Raw genomic sequence first — 16,099 nt, 5'->3', positions numbered from 1 at the left:
ATTAATTAATTAATTATCAATTAGAATATTATTTTTTATTTTATATTCACATGATGATCTTAAACCCTAAGGTACAGGGGCTTAATTTTTTATAATCTGCGTAGTACCAATTGAGAAAAAAAATATTTAAAAGATATCAATTGAGACAAGAAAATCCCCAAATTTTGAATTGAAGTTTCAACTTCATTGATTTGTCAATCAAGCACTGAGACCGGCTTGAATACAAGAAAGCCATGTAATCACATTGGCATTTGGCCAAAGTGGGGTTTTGGTCCTCTTGGAGAAGCTAGGATTGCTGAAAGGAAAATCCACCCTATTATTATCCATCGTTGCCCATAGAAATCATTAGTCATTTGATTAGAGTTTCTCTCTTGACATGTTCTCACCAATATAGAGGATAAACCACTTCCCTTCCCTACATCCATGGCCTCTTTGGATTGCTCAAGGCTGACCCCACTGTCACAAATACCAATCATCATATAAAAACCATACTTTGTTCAGTCATAATGACTCAGAATGAACCCGACATTGGATCATATTTAAAAATGATTCACTTCCTACTTTCCCTTACTTAGACCTTTGTTGACTACATGGGGTTCAAAAAGGCTTCAGCTTAAGGAACATGAAATAGCTGAGTAGCACTTCACAAGGGGCTTTAAACCCACATTAAGTATCAGAACACTCTGCACACATCTGTTATCCTCCCGCAAATTGTATAAATTTACGAGTATCAAGATAGTATACCAGCAAAGAAGCAAAGATATTGTCTGGTAGTTCCCATCACTATTTGATATCAATTACAATCTACTGTTGAGTAACTGTTGAACAGGATTTTTGTATCAAATAGGGACTAACTGCAATGAACAAGAGTTTAGACTTCAGAAAACCAGAAATGGTTTTTATGCAGGAAAGAGACAATGCAGGCAGGCTAATTGTGAAGCAAAGTAGAGCATCTATGTCTATGTGCAGTAAGGTAGACAGCACAGTGTTTGACAAAGTGCTGAGAGAGAACAAGAATAAGCAGACAAGTTGGTCTATAAGGTATAGGCTATGAAAGGAACAGGCTGTAGCTAACTAAACCAATAAGAAGATTAGAAGATTAAATCTAAACCTACGATGAGGATGGAAATTGTATCGAGGATGGTCATTGAGGAAGTAGATGGCAGAAACTTAATAGGAAACTTCTATCTTACATGTAAAATCAACTTATCGGAACAAAAAGAACAGTGACAAGAGTCTTCCATTCTTCTTCTAGTCATTTGATATCAACTTCACCCCTAGTTTTTTCAATTAACTGCCAAAACTCTGGTCACAGAGAATCTAAAAGATTGATTATTAACTGCAGACATTTAGACATTAAGAGGAAGTTTTAGGAACAAAAGGATACTCAATGCTTAAAGTGAAATTTGGAGGAATTTGCAAAAACAAGGAAACTAAAACTCAAAAGTTTTAATACTTGTCTAGCACATGATCTGGGGAAGAAGCATACTGAAACCTTCTATTTTCCAGGTTCCGCCTAGTACCCAACCAATTATTGCATATACAGAAAGTTAAGGCATGCCCTTAAGAGTTAAGAAGACATTCATACACATCTCATCTCTGTCATCCGACTCAATTCCAAAGAAACACAGTCCCATATTTCAGTATGACAAAAAACAAAGTTTGTACTGTCTAACTGATATACCAAATCAGAACAAAATGCTACGTTCAGACAAGGATAGAGTATGAGATCCTAATCTCTCCTGTATCCTCGTCCTAACAACAGTACCTAGCAGCATATATACTTCTGGGTATGAAGTAGATCATCTATTCTCATGTTTCAATATACAGCATTTGACAGACGAACAAAACAAGATCACTAAAAGTGGATTGCATGAAGTTAAAATCAAGTAATTAATCAAAACGCTGGTGAATCCAACCAAGACCAAAGGACCATCATAATAGCAAAAACATCAAGATCAATTAAAGAGTTGCAACACATCAATATCAAGTCAAAACACAAAAGTAAGGAGTTTAAACATCATCATATTACAGCATAGAGAGATCATTAAAGAAAGGCCAGGCTAGGCACTGGAATAATAGAGAGGACGCCTGTACTCATCGAAGTACTCATCCCGATCCACAAAAACAATGGCGTAGAGAGCATATATTATCCCAGGTACGTATCCCAGAATCGTCAACAGCAGACAAATGCAGAACTCCACCTGCAAACACCATCAAACCCAAAACTCATCGAATCAAATCGAAACCTCAAACAGGACAATCCAAAATGATGAGAGACAGAGAAAACTACTGACGCTGCAACAACCATGCCTTAAGCAAACCCCCAGGGGAGGGAGCAAAACCGCGATCAGGAGCTCACAGCAAATTTCGCAGCGAGAAGGCATGCTGGGTTATGTGAAAGAACAAGCAACAGGTAAGAAAAGGGACTTTATCTAAACACTTTCGATCTTGTGGCTTTTCAGATTGGATGTCGAAAGCAACGAAGTCAAGCCCTTAATGGAGAAGAAAACAAAAGAGATTTGGTTGGATGCTGCTATCCCACAACACTTGATTCCAACTTCTTTAATCATGGACCGTCCATATTTTCCTTTTGGGGAATTACAGTTTAACATACGGTCATGATTATTTCAAAGTGTGCCACGTGCTAGTTTGATTGAGAGATAGGCTGGATTTTGCTTACAAATTATAATCCAAATTAAATACTCCTAATGGACCAAAAACATTTACCCGTAAAACCTATGAAAGCAACTGATTTTTATATTAAAAACAATTGAAATCAATTAGATTAATTTGTTTAAGGAAAAATAATAAATTATTACTATAACAAATAACGTAATTGCCTATTAAGATAATATAAATACAATAAACAATTATATGTGTATGTGTGTGTTTTTATCTCTAATGCTTGTGAGGTAATTTTGTGTTCTCATATGACTCATATGTTTTATTGTTTAGTTTCAAATTTAATAGGACTAGTAAATTTAGTTTATTTGTTTTCATTTTTTAAAAAAATAACTTTTTCTAAACTAAATACTTGTGATATATTATTGGTTTTTTTCATCATAATTAAAAAATAAATATAGAATAAGATTATCCATAAATTAAGACATTATTAATAATAGATATAATGCTTGAAATTTTTTTTAAAATTATTCAAAAAATTTTAAATAAGGCATTATTTTTTAATTGTGTTCAATTAAAATTTTTTATTTTTATTTTTAAATGAAATATATTTTATAATTAATAATTAATTATTATTATTATTTAAAATATCACTTATTAATTTACATTTATAAAATACTAATATGGAATGTGAAAAAAATTATATAATCATGTTAGCATGTTACATCAATTACATGTAACATAAAATTATAAGTATTATTTTTTTATTAATAATAATTAGAATTTAATTAAAAATAATAAAATAGTAATAATTTATTTAAATTTATTAAATAATTTAAATTTTGTATACTATGTATAATTCTTTTAAAAAAATTGTGAAAAAAATATTCTTTCCTTAATTAGTGCACTTTGGATTACATTTTAGACCAAAAAACAAGGCCAATATGGCAATGAATCCACCTTTACCAATTGTACACTTTTAAAAGGATTTTGTTACCCTTTTTAAAAAGTCAAAAGTATCCACATATATTAATTTTTAATTTGGGAAAGATAAATAAATATTAAAATAAGTCATCTTGAACGTGGCACATTTTGATTCGCTGTTGGATTCCACCCCATTCCCCACCTGTGTTCGTCACCTACCGGAACATGAAACTTTCCCGTGCGAACGCTCTGCCCGAAGCTCCTCGCGTCACTTCTAACACCGCCCGTCCAGGGGCTTTGTAAACATTTCGCCCACGCGCATCGTTAGCGTCTATAACGAACGCCCTTTTGTCTCTTTAAAAACATTTTTTAATTTCAATGATTCTCCCAGACTGAACTAAGAACTCTTTCAACTGAGAAACCTCGAATCTGGGAAATGGAGTTCAAATTCAGAGCGGTCGATAAGCGACCGCCGAATTACCTTTCGTATTCTTCTTCAAGCTTCAATTACTTGTCGGGTCAAGCATTTCGACCCAATCCCAGGTTCGACTTCAACCGAAGCCGACCCGACCAGGTCCAGCGGGAATTAGAGAAGGCACAAATCAGGGAAGAGATAATCGCGTCGGAAATCGCGCGTCGGAGAGCCTTAGAAGCCGAAGTGAGAAGGGAGATGATGGCGGAGAGAGAGATGGCGGCCATGCACATGGCGAGGGAGACGGGCTTATCTTTCGAACACAGGCTTACGATGCGGCTCGACCCTAGGCGTCCTTTCATGCATCATTTCTCTAACCACCACCGCTGGCGGAGTGAGGAGCGTTTGGATTTGTTGTCACCGTTTCCGCCGCCTCCACCGCCGATGTTGCCGCCACGGGTGACAGAGGTTTTGGACGCTGAGGTGAAGGCTACTTCGGAGGGAAACAAGAATAAATTGATTATACTGGTAAGCCTTGGAATTAGTAAATTCAACATCATGTTTCATCATCAGAAAAAAGATAAATTTTTCTTGGAAGTTTAAAGCCGTAAGCTTAAACAAACTTCATACAATGACTTCATCGCCACTTAGTTTGTCATGAAAGAATCTAAAGCAAAATGTCCATAAACATGGCAAAGTCTTCTCCATCCCTGAATCACCCTTTTGCCTATGTTGGTTAGGTCATTTGTTTCTGGTGCTTGTGTTGTTTTGCCTTTGATGATGTTTGCTATGACATGATATCAACGCATTGGGTAATCCTTTCACTTGTGGACTGAAAATTCAGAAGTTAGTCCTAATGTGGCATTGCAGTCATTGATCATGAAGTTGTATTTCCTAGATTTCTGTAGCTGCTGTTGCTCATTGTGACATCATGTTACAGCGACTTGTTGGAGAATATTATAGATTGATGATGGCTTTGCTGTCCCTTAGGTACAGATGTTTCACTTCCTGTTTACGTATAGCATCCTGCATACAACAATGTGGGGGCTCATTGTACCCCGTGGTTGTGAGAGAAGTGGTTTATGTGTTTATTAGATGTGATGTTATTCCTTCGAGAAGGTTACCCAGTGTTTTTGTAGAAAACCTTTATGCTTCCCTTGTGTCTAGTAATATGGTACATATGTGTATATGTTCGCCCCCAAATTTCTATATGGATCATATAAAAATGTTTTGAAGTGCTATAGATTTTGCATGGAACTTTCAGCAACCTCTGGTGCTTGGAATCTTGGTATTAAGCTCTTATCAGTTATTGTTGGTTCCACTTGTGCCACAGAAAAAATGTAAATCAGCATACATGATTGGTGACTTACCATCTCTGAGGTCTCATGCTGCATTGTCTGACTGATTCAGTTAAAAGTAAGATAGGATAAAGTTAAATTTGTCCTTAGTTTAAGAGGAAGAGGGTGGAGCGATTTGGAAATATTTATAAGTTTTTTACCTTTGTTGATTGATTAGCATCACACCTTTTGGTTATATGTCCTTCATTGAGTATCCCATTGCAGGCTAAGCCGGATCCCAATCGTGTTGTTGGAGCAAAGCGGAAAACACCACCTCTTGCGGGTGAACTGCCTCTGCCTTTAATTAATTTAAAGAAGAAACCGGATGAGGAATGGAGTTGTGCTGTTTGTCAGGTCAGCGCCACAAGTGAGAAAGGTTTGACTGAACACCTTCAAGGTAGGAAGCACAAGGCTAAGGAAGCAAGGCTCAGGGCTGAGAGGATGGAGAAGAACTCTAATGCCAATTCCACAAGATTACCAAAAAAACCCAGAAAGCGTCCCAAGATTGCAGAGACAGAGACAGAGACAGAGTCGGATAAGAAATTACCTCAACTTAATAAAAATGTGGATGGATCAGACCAGAAACTGGAGGCAAGAGAAAAGTTAAAGAATAAAGAGGACGAGCTGCCGATTCAGAAAAAGGAGGCAGAAAGGTTTAGGAAGAAAAATGGGAAAGCAAATAGCCTTATGAAGAAACATGGACTAATGGCAGTGGATAAGGTGGAGAGGACACCAGAATTTAGAAAAAAGAAGAGATTTAAGTTTTGGTGTGAAATGTGTTTGGTCGGTGCATATTCTGAGGTGGTAATGGAAACTCATAAAAAGGGGAAGAGGCACATTGCTCGACTCCAGGAACATGACGAAAACAATGCAGCCGCGTCTGCTACCACCACCACCACTGATACAGTCACTGAGCAGGCATCCCTTGATTGGACTGAGATGCTAAATGACACTGATGTGGTGGCCAACGAAGCAAAGGACAAGCAAATGGATGTTCCCGAGACAGATTGTTGTAATCATTCTCCTGTTGTAAATTGATTGGCAGAACTGTAGACAAAACCAACTCTCTAGACTTGGTTTGGGAGCTGTGAAAATTGCTCTCTCTGCAACTTTGTACTATATGAGACTTTTAATTAGATGTTGGTTTTTTTTATCTGAAATCCAAAATTTAATGAGGTGACCATGGATTTGCAGTAAAAATACCATTAATTTGACCCTGCTGCACATTTCAAATTGCAGATAAACCAGGCCTGAATTTAGCTGAAAGCTGAATAGGACCAGTGCTTTTCCAGCAGGTGTGCTACTGGCAAATCTCCAAGAAATTTGGCTGGAAATTTCTCATAACAGTGTGTATTTCTACCGACGGTTACAGTAGTGACGGAAGTGGCTATGGCAACCCTGAAATACCTTAAACAAAGGATGGCAAGTAACATCCCTGTCCGAGGCCTAAACGTCGGGTTTCATTGAGGAATCACAATCCGATTCTGGAGGGTGCATGAAGTGAGACTTAACCTAACATTTAAACTCCCATCCTTTGTGACATCTGAACTAACTTCACCGAGCGCTTCGGCATCAATCTGTGTCTGCATTTGCTTCATGGGCTCGGTGAGGACCCACCCACCGTGGATTTTCGTTTGCATATTCTGATCGAAAGTGACAACAAACTTGCAGGCTACTCCAAATTTTTACCCAATTCATGTACGAAAAGGAAGCAGCCGGCAGCTTGGATTGCTCAGCAAATGTAAAACTAGGCGGCTAAGGAACAAGACGTGGGAATCTCTCAACAAACTTTCACACCACCAATCACCAATTTTGCTTCTCGATCACTCCGAACAAACAAGACCAGCATTCATGATACAAGTAAACAGCACTTTCGGTGAGAACATATCTGCTTCCCAAAGCATCATAATTTTTTTTTTATATTATATATATTTATCTATAGAAATTTAACAGAAGCAACTATATTTTCTTTACAGAAGAGAAGAAAGAGCATCAGAGCAATTAAGAATTGGGCAGGAGGCAAGCTAAACTCACCAAGTCCCAACCCCTCCAAACTAAGCACCTCTATTACAAGTACAGTAAGAGACTTAAACCCTCAATGCCACCGGATCTTGCCATGTGATCTTTCGTTTTCCAACTCGGTTTGGCCCGTTTCCCGTGTTCCTGCAGGCTGATATTTTAAGATCATTGTGCTGCTCATCAGTTCCAAGTCTGATTGAACTTTTCTTGAATTCCTCTATTCTCACTAAGTTATCACTAGCCAGTAGTTCTTCCTCCTCTCTCTGCAGTGAAACAAAATTTAGGAGGCATTAGCTCATGATAAAAGATTAACGCATCTTAAGTTTACTGACAACAACTTGTAATAGTTACAAATTGATTACCGAAATTTGGTTCAAATCAAAAATCGGTGCCATGCTTCGAGCAGCGGCATCCTTTCCACTGTAAACCCTTTCCCTCTGGTTTAAGTCAAGAACTGGTATAGAACTTCGCAGCAAAGTAACTTCCTTGCCATTCAAAATTTTCTGCTGCTTCTGGTTTAAGTCAAACATCAGAGAAGGATGAGTGAAAGTAGTTTCCTTTTTGCTGAAAGTCTTCCCCTTTTGGTTCAAATCAAAACCTGTAGCTAGGCGTTGCAAAGTTCGTTCCTTTCCAGTAGATTTCTTGTCCTTCATATTTGATTTACTTCTAATCACCAAATTCTGTGGTTGCACAATGTTTCGTTGGGCTGGTGTGTTTGAAGATTGGTTTTGCATCAAGAACTTGTGCCTCCGTTTCAAAAACCTAAGAACAAAAATAGGGTCAAAACTCAAAATATTAACTCCTAATTGTGATTCTAAAGTCCTGCAAAATCCTACAAACTCATGGAGGAACAAAATCATACCGGACTTCAGCCAACAGGGTCAATTTTTGGTCTTTCATCATCTGCAACTTCTTTCTCATGGCCTCTGTTTCCTGAAAAACACAAAGCACATGAAAATTTAGTTTATGCTCTGGCCTTAAGGCAAGTGTTCAGGCAAAGTAATAGTAATGGAAATCATCAAAAGCAGTCAAAGTTGATAAAAGCAACAGAGCCATCAATTTTCCTTCTGGAGGAAGGAGGGCTTAAAGGTACAGCCCTTTGTAGTTGGTGTGAAGCGAGCAATGATAAGAACTTAAGGATTTAGGCGGAAACATTCAATAATTTTATCATCAAACCTTGCAGGAAACAACCAAAAAATTACATATAGTCACCTTGATCAATCCAACCTATGAAAGCTTGCTGGATCTAAAAGACTACTAGAGGAGCTATCTCAATTACTTTCTCAGGTTTCACAGCTGACAGCAATGAAAATTTAGAAAATTCAAGTAAAAAAAGGCGAAATTTCATTGTCGGTAGGGGATATTAACATAGAACATGAATCAAAAAGTCATTTCCTCATCATAAAAACAGAACTATAGGCACAAAACTCAAACGCAAAAGTCTGACAATACCACATAGGAAACACATATAAAAGAACGATAATTTCCTAGCAGGGATGAGGGAAGATCTCCATCAACTTGAGGCCAAATCATAAGATCTAAACAATCATTTCCTCTTCTTATCCTCAACCAAAAAACTAAAGACAAGAACATAAATTAAGAAAAACCCGGGGACTATAAACACCGGATCTAATGAAATCTGAAAGAAATAACTCCAAATCTAAACAATCCGCAAAAAAGTTATTACCTTGTGCAAGTCTTCAAAGTCTTGCATAAGGCTCTGGTGCTTGAAACTGGTCCTTTGGTCCTCATATGTAGCATATGGAGAATACTCCATAGCAGCAACAGCAGCAGCAACCCCTTTCAGCTTCTTCATGTTTCAGATCACAGGGGTCAGGTTAAGAGAAGAACTCAGAAGGCCAAAATAAGGAAATATGGAGAAGAGACAGAGAAAAGGGAAGAAAGAAGGGAATTTGATGAGAAGGCAGACAGAAAGAGATATGGGCAAGAAATAATAAAAGGAAAGAATAAGTGTAGAGAGAGAGATAAGAGAAAGATAAACAAGAAAAGAGAGAGAGGGAGACAGGAAGGTTCTCGCTTTCCTGTTTTCTCTGTGAAAACTCTGACCGAGACAAAGAAAACCCAAAGAAGCCCACATAACTCGGTGAAAAAAATGTTTCTTTTGAGAGTTGAGACAGTGATGAAGATGGGATTTTTTGGGGGGTTGCAGAAGGGTATTTCTGGTAAACATGTTTTTAATTGGTTTTGTGAAGGAGTGAGAAAGAGAGAGGGAGTTTTTTGTGAGGTGGGTTTGGTTGGAGGACATTTGAAGACATCTATCTTCTCTTTCTTTCCGTTCTCTCTCTATCTTTCCTTTCTTTTTTGTTTTTCTTCTACATAAATTTTGGTCCAGCTGGGCCATTGAAGAAAGAGAGAGAAAGAGAGAGTTGGGTGGTGTGTGGACTCTTCTTTGTTTTTGAAGAGGGTGCGTGGAGTTTCCATGTTTCTTCTTTTCTTTGTATTTGGTGTGTTTTTCCCCTGTGTAGAGAGAGAAAGGAAAGAAAGGCTTTTTCTCCCTCTTAGAGAGAGATGGTCTTTGATACGAGAAGGGTGGGCTGAAAAAGGCAGGAGGATAAAATAGGATGATGCTGTTTTCTGATGTGTTGTTGTTGTTGTTGTTGCTGGTGCTGGTTTTGCAGCTGTTGGAGGTACCTTATTTTTAGGCTTTGGCTTGTGGCGTGATCACTGATGATAAATTTCAATGAGAAAGAGATGCTTTTCATTTCACATTATTATACTCCAGGCCCATTGCCTCTGAATTTCCTAACATACCCTTCACTTTCCTTTGTTCTCAAGGATGCATTCCCTTGCTTCCCCCCCTCTCTCTCTCCTTTGAGTTTTTTTTTAACCTCCCACGCACCGTTCCATCTGTTACAATGATGGGAATAAACCCCAATTTGGCTTCAAGCCTGAGACTCCTTTGCCAGTCAACCTGTTGTGAAACAGATAGGATCAAATCGGATTTGCAGGCCGCCTGAGTGGTTCCCCTGCTATTAAATTCCCCCAGTGAGGGTTAAACTAGTAATATCCTGTAAAAATCCTTTTGAATAAAACTAGTAATATCCCCTTCCATATCTACAGATCTAACCACCTAACCCTGGAATCCGGACACCATCCTACCTTCCTAGCCATCACAGCAAGCAGAACTTTCATGTCCTCTGTAAATGCTGGAAAGTGGGAACCAACAAAGTCCATGACTTCAAATCCCGACCCTATTGCCATATTTTCTGTACAGTGTACCCTCTTTTAACTACAGGGTAACCAAGTTGACAGTGATAAATACCAATCCGGGGTCATCATTTAAATTCCCTATTTTCATTTAAGTGGGAGGGGGTATCTTGGTAAAATAGAGTACAGTACCACAATGAATAATGGATAACCAGCATGGTGAAAGCCAGCAACAGACCATTGATAGCTTATGAAAGCCAAAGGATGGTGAAAAAGAGAGGGAAAAAAAGCTGCTGGGCCTCCCTTGAAATTTGTTTCCCTTCTGTAACAGCACTGTCGGTGACCTGGTTCTTACTGTTTATTCATTTAAAACTTGAAACTGATTCAAAAGAGATACAAGCACATGTAGGATGCATATGAATGCATTAAGAGAGATGGATGGCTTGGCTGTATTACCATCAGTTTTACAGAAAGAGAGCAGAAAACTCTAGCTTTCTTGCCTATCCCTTTGTCTTTCCATTTTATTTCCATTAATAATTAATTCCTTGTGGGATGTTATCTGAAATGGACATGCGAGAGTGAATTTGAATATTATCCCAGATAATTTTTCTCCTTCTGGCAAAGAATTTCCCATGAAGATGATGATTGATACCCTTCTAGGATCATCACCACCATCATATCACTGTTAAGCAACCTAATTTCTTTAAAGTTGAGTTCTGATGCTTTATTCAGTTTGGGACTTTGAGTTGTATGCCTTTATTCTGCAGTTCCAAAAAAAACAAATGTCCCATGTGAAACAATCACTTGGGGCTCTAAGAGCATGTGATATGAGGTTTGGCAATATGTCAAAAGTTAAGAGGTGGATAACCAAAAAGGTTGAAAAAATGTACTTTATGTTTCCTCTAATTGTCTTAACTGTTTAATCAGATTTGTGCTTTCTTCTGTTAAACTGTTTTAAGCACTAGGCTAGCAAGAAGCCAGCATGCACTTTCTCAACCCTTTTTTCTCTTTTGGCTAAAAATCAAGTGCCAGTATCTTTGCTTATGCATTAAGCCAGTGGACCAGTAAATGACAGAAACAGAAGCAAAGTGGCCACTTTCACCATTGATGACTTGTAGTGCTTATCATTACTGTTCACAAGTCACTGATTGGTTCTTCTTCACTTTGGGTGCAGATGGAAAAGTGAAAGAAATGACAGTGAGAACTTAGAACAGAAAATGCTGAAAGTTGCTTGTGTACATGGTTGACCATAAAAAGTGAATAGAATACTTCTCTGGCTTAAGCAGCCTTTCAACACGACCATGACTCTTTGGTTTGAAATTGTTCCAGGGTTTGGAACAAGTCAAGGAAGTAGCCGGCTTTTGTTGAAATTCTCATCAATTGCATCATTTCTCAGATTTCTGCAATCACTATTTGCAGTCCCTTTGGAAAGCTCAAAGAAACAAGGAACCAAAGCAAAAAACCAGGGAAAAGAGAAGCTATGGTATTGACCAAAACTTACTACATAAACACATGTACCATTTCTTCATTTAGAAACATGGGTACAGATACTTAAGACATGTTTGTAAGCACTTTAAAGGGATTAAAGCTAATTCATGGCTAATGATTGAATGCCTGAGGTCAAAGCAAACTCGGATGACAGAATATAAGACTCAAATATCAGACACCTTTGTCACCAAACCAAAACCATCAAACCCCTCGATGCCTCTGATGATTCCAGGTATGCAAGAGCCATAAACAGGACAACAATCGAATCAGTTTGGGCCTTTTGCAAGTTGGGTTGGAACAATGTGAAACCTTGTAAGTCGACATAATGTCAGAGGCCCAAGCATGAGGATTGGGTTTGACAATTGCAATACTTTTCTTTTCCTTGCACAACTTTTCCTTGCATTTCTTGCTCCCACGTTTTTTCACTGAAAAGGTTAGTGAAAACTATCCGGACATGATAACGTGTCTTTCTTTGATTGGACCACATGGAAACAAGTACACACTCCAAGTGCAGAAAATCCCAATCACCGGAAACCCAAAATAAGAACCAACTTCTATCTTGTGAAATCTCCTTCTTTTCTGTCTGCAGTCTTTAGAAATATCCGAAAATTTTGTTGGTGAAGAGAACTTGCAAAACCGATGGCTTCGACAAGTGCCGTGACTGCTCAAATATCAAATCTGCATGGAGTCACTCACTGGAAGAAGCCCATCCCTTCTTCTCTCGCCCTTGGTAACTCTTCTCTCTCTCTCTCTCTCTCTCTGTTTGGTTGCTGAGAAAATGGAGGATCAGAATAGAATATGCAAAAAAGTTTTGATTTTGTTTTCTGGGTTTGTTCTAGTGCTTGTTTTGAGTTGAAATGAGCTATCAGCGTAGCTAAATAGTTATATTGGGTCTAATTTAATAGTTTTTTTTTATTGAAAGATGAAGGTATGAACTTTCAATTAATCTTCTCACTTTTTTTATCAAGTAAAAATTTGCTTAGATTTTTTCTTTTCTGTGTGTTTTACTTTTTATTCTTAATTTTTTTTATTTCTATTTATAGAAAATAGTGAACCTAGTCATTAGGAAATTCAATCTTTGCAGAACTGTGATGCTTAATTCCAGGGGACCTAAAATGTTATGTGCTAATCTAGTGTCTAGTTTGCAGTTGAGTGTTTATATGCACTTCATTTTCCCCCTCCCCCAATTTATGATCTTAAAGAGTGTCTTCTAATTTACTAATTTGTGTTTCTCCTGATGGCTTTCAGGTAATCTTAATTTCAGTACAAATCTAGCTGGTAAGCAGTTTTTATCATCGTCAGGTCATCGAAAATCTGGGCGTAGCTATAAATCTCTACGTGTATATGGTCTGTTTGGAGGAAAAAAGGAAAATGGTGAGAAGGGTGATGATGCACCTTCCAAGGTCAGTTATGTTAGCCTATGCTTCTGGCGTACACTGCATTTTAACGTAAACCATTCTTTAGAAATGGCTGCATTGATCTCTGATATTGAGTAGCATGCCTTCCATGTTATGGGGATAATAGCCTATTTAGCGGTGTTATAGTCTGATCCATGCTCTAATATTGTTTTGACCTTTTTATTATAATTAATGCCCCATTGTTTGGACTAGTAGCTAATACTAGTTGTATAATTGAAAATGATGCTTTAAATTCTGCCTTAGGTGTTGTCATGTCTCAGTTTCAGTGTCTTTTTTATTGTTGTACAACTTTTTCTTGTTACTGCTAGTAATTTATGTGAAACATGTATTGGTTGCATTTGATGTTGGTAGTTTAGTAGGTCAGTTTGAGCCCTGTACGTGGTCAGTTTGAGCCCTGTATGTGGTTTTTGTTTTGTCATATTATATGCCTCATGTCAAGAGAAGCTATATTTGCACACCATGCCATTCGTTGGATGCATGTTTTGTCAGATGATCTTGTTCTTTCTCCATGTTAAAGATAATGATAAACAAAAGAGCTTTTCCATACGCATAGGCCACTATGTATCTCAATCCATCAGTAACCCAAATTCCAAGAGTGGAACAAATCCAGTGAGGCTGTGTGCAAGACTAAGGAAGCAAGTAGCCTGTATGAAGTCATGTGATCCAATCTGTGTGAAGGATGTTTTTACTAAACTACTGAGAGCAATTGGGCTAGAAAACAAGGAAAGCCCTGTTTAATCCATTTTGATGGTAGTCTAAGTCAATTATATGTTATCAAGGTTGATCTTGTGTTTTCACTTTGTTAGACATATACATATGCATGGAGAGAGAGGGAGATTATAGGCAGCCGCTATGCATGGATGGCTCTAGTCCTCTATCTTCTCATTAGATTTGCACTCTGTTTCATAACCACTGGTCCATTTAAAAGTGCCAAAATTGATGACTGCTTGAGTCATGTGACCAGGCATTATGGTTCAATTGATTGCTACACAAGCTTCATCATCTTTCACAATTGCACATGATAGTTAGAATACAGCACCATGGTTGACTCTCTCTCTCTCCTCCTTTGAACTAACGCTGCTGTCCTACTAATTGGTCTTAGGCAGGAATTCTTGGAAACATGCAAAACCTCTATGAGACAGTGAAGAAAGCACAAATGGTTGTCCAGGTTGAGGCTGTGCGTGTGCAAAAAGAGCTTGCCGCGTATGGATTTTATCTTACACCTATTGATGTCTGAACTTTTAGTTTCTCTCTATGTGTGAGTTCCATTTGGTTTTTATCTGTGTTGCAGAGCAGAGTTTGATGGCTACTGTGAAGGTGAACTGATAAAGGTAGGTTGTTGTTGTTCTCTTTCTTTCTCTCTAGTTCTAGAAATGTCATCAACTGCTTCACATGGTTAGCTACATTAACATTAGCTAATGAACATAGATCAAGCTAGGTCATTTTATTCTTCTAGTTTTTAGATCCCAGGTTCCGTTACCACTTACTGTTCCACTGAATAAGTTTCCACTTACATGCTTCAATTGGATTGTCCAGTCCTTTTGGGTGGAGTCCTTGTAGAAAGACTTCTGTTTTACACTAAATTCTTGTGTTTAGAAATGTTTTGTCAATAACTATTATGGTTATAATTTCTCTTCATGATCTTGAATATAAGAGATGCATAGGACTATATAATATGCCTGGGATGATGAATGGTTCCATTTCAGTTTTCATGTTTTCCAATGAACTGTTGCTGCTTTATATCTTAAGCAGACTGTATGTTGTATATTTCTATTGAATTTTACAGATATTCTGACTGAGAATGTTCTTTTTCAGGCCACATTATCTGGAAACCAGCAACCTGTACGCATAGAGATTACTGAGGCAGCAATGGAATTGGGTCCAGAAGTGAGTATACGTTTATTTAAACATTCTTCTGCCAGATTATTTGGGATGACACCTTGATTCTAGTCACATATTAGGTGCTTTTTATTTACAAAATCCTTTTAAGAAATGGTACAGGGAAGAAACAGTTTTGAAACTTCCACTTGGTTTAGTTGGGCCCCAATAATGACTCATGTTGGGCTCTTTATTTTAAGGCATTGAGAAGAATTTGTAAGTTGTAACTTGTTTGCTTGGTGCAGAAGTTGTCTGTGTTAGTTAATGAAGCATACAAGGATGCGCACCAAAAAAGTGTCCAGGTGATAATCTCCTAATTTTTTTTAATTACAAGGTGCAGAACCTTTTATAGAATCACTTTTACTGATAGTTTAGTTTTCGATTTTCTCAGGCCATGAAGGAAAGGATGAGTGATCTTGCACAAAGCTTAGGAATGCCACAAGGTCTCGGTGAGGGATTAAAGCAATGATGATCTCTCAACTGGCACCTAGATGAGCTTAGTGAGGGGATTAAAGCAGTAATGATCTCTTGACTGGCACCTGGATGAGCTAGTTTCAATTTTGTATACAAACCAATGCAGAAACACTCGTTTTACACTTATTACTTTGAATTTGCAAAGTCATTCAGCTTTAATATTTGAACTGAGTAGAGCAAGACTGTTTGGAAGATTTTGATTTTCGTTTTGTGGTGGTCGGATGGAACTGAATCTATTTCTCTATTTAGTCTTGGAGCCTCGAACTTCTAGTCAAGTGCAATTGCGTGCACGCTCTGCCGGGCTGCTCCGGGTTGTTTCTGGCAGGACCAGTTGACCATCAGATACGTAGATAACG

General features: G+C 37.9%; 4 protein-coding genes across 4 annotated transcripts; 2 read left to right on the top strand and 2 right to left on the bottom strand.

Annotated features, from left to right (window-relative positions):
• Positions 1-1,938: 1,938 nt before the first annotated feature.
• Positions 1,939-2,500, bottom strand: LOC110411066 (PMP3 family protein At4g30660-like). The gene is made up of 2 exons (XM_021421078.2): positions 2,298-2,500; positions 1,939-2,204 (listed from the first exon to the last, which is right to left on the bottom strand). Exons 1-2 carry the CDS (start codon positions 2,385-2,387, stop codon positions 2,064-2,066), a joined length of 231 nt encoding a protein of 76 aa, XP_021276753.1. The 5' UTR covers positions 2,388-2,500; the 3' UTR covers positions 1,939-2,063.
• A 1,208-nt stretch (positions 2,501-3,708) lies between these two features.
• LOC110410416 (uncharacterized) lies at positions 3,709-7,057 on the top strand. The gene is made up of 2 exons (XM_021420081.2): positions 3,709-4,489; positions 5,524-7,057. The coding sequence occupies exons 1-2, from the start codon at positions 3,986-3,988 to the stop codon at positions 6,334-6,336; spliced, it is 1,317 nt and encodes a 438-aa protein (XP_021275756.1). The 5' UTR covers positions 3,709-3,985; the 3' UTR covers positions 6,337-7,057.
• Positions 7,058-7,187: 130 nt separating this feature from the next.
• On the bottom strand, positions 7,188-9,992 carry LOC110410417 (uncharacterized). Its single transcript, XM_021420083.1, has 4 exons — positions 9,005-9,992; positions 8,180-8,250; positions 7,680-8,079; positions 7,188-7,580 (listed from the first exon to the last, which is right to left on the bottom strand). Exons 1-4 carry the CDS (start codon positions 9,131-9,133, stop codon positions 7,386-7,388), a joined length of 795 nt encoding a protein of 264 aa, XP_021275758.1. The 5' UTR covers positions 9,134-9,992; the 3' UTR covers positions 7,188-7,385.
• Positions 9,993-12,489: 2,497 nt separating this feature from the next.
• Positions 12,490-15,991, top strand: LOC110410418 (nucleoid-associated protein At4g30620, chloroplastic-like). The gene is made up of 7 exons (XM_021420084.2): positions 12,490-12,703; positions 13,222-13,376; positions 14,494-14,594; positions 14,683-14,722; positions 15,207-15,278; positions 15,515-15,571; positions 15,661-15,991. The coding sequence occupies exons 1-7, from the start codon at positions 12,613-12,615 to the stop codon at positions 15,736-15,738; spliced, it is 594 nt and encodes a 197-aa protein (XP_021275759.1). The 5' UTR covers positions 12,490-12,612; the 3' UTR covers positions 15,739-15,991.
• The last annotated feature ends 108 nt before the right edge of the window (positions 15,992-16,099 follow it).

The sequence above is a fragment of the Theobroma umbraticum genome, unplaced genomic scaffold (assembly GCF_002168275.2).
Source record: "Theobroma umbraticum cultivar Fairchild unplaced genomic scaffold, ASM216827v3 scaffold_56.0, whole genome shotgun sequence".
Classification (NCBI taxonomy): domain Eukaryota; kingdom Viridiplantae; phylum Streptophyta; class Magnoliopsida; order Malvales; family Malvaceae; genus Theobroma; species Theobroma umbraticum.
Note: the sequence above shows the minus strand (reverse complement) of the source record. Positions and strands in the feature narration are given on the sequence as shown.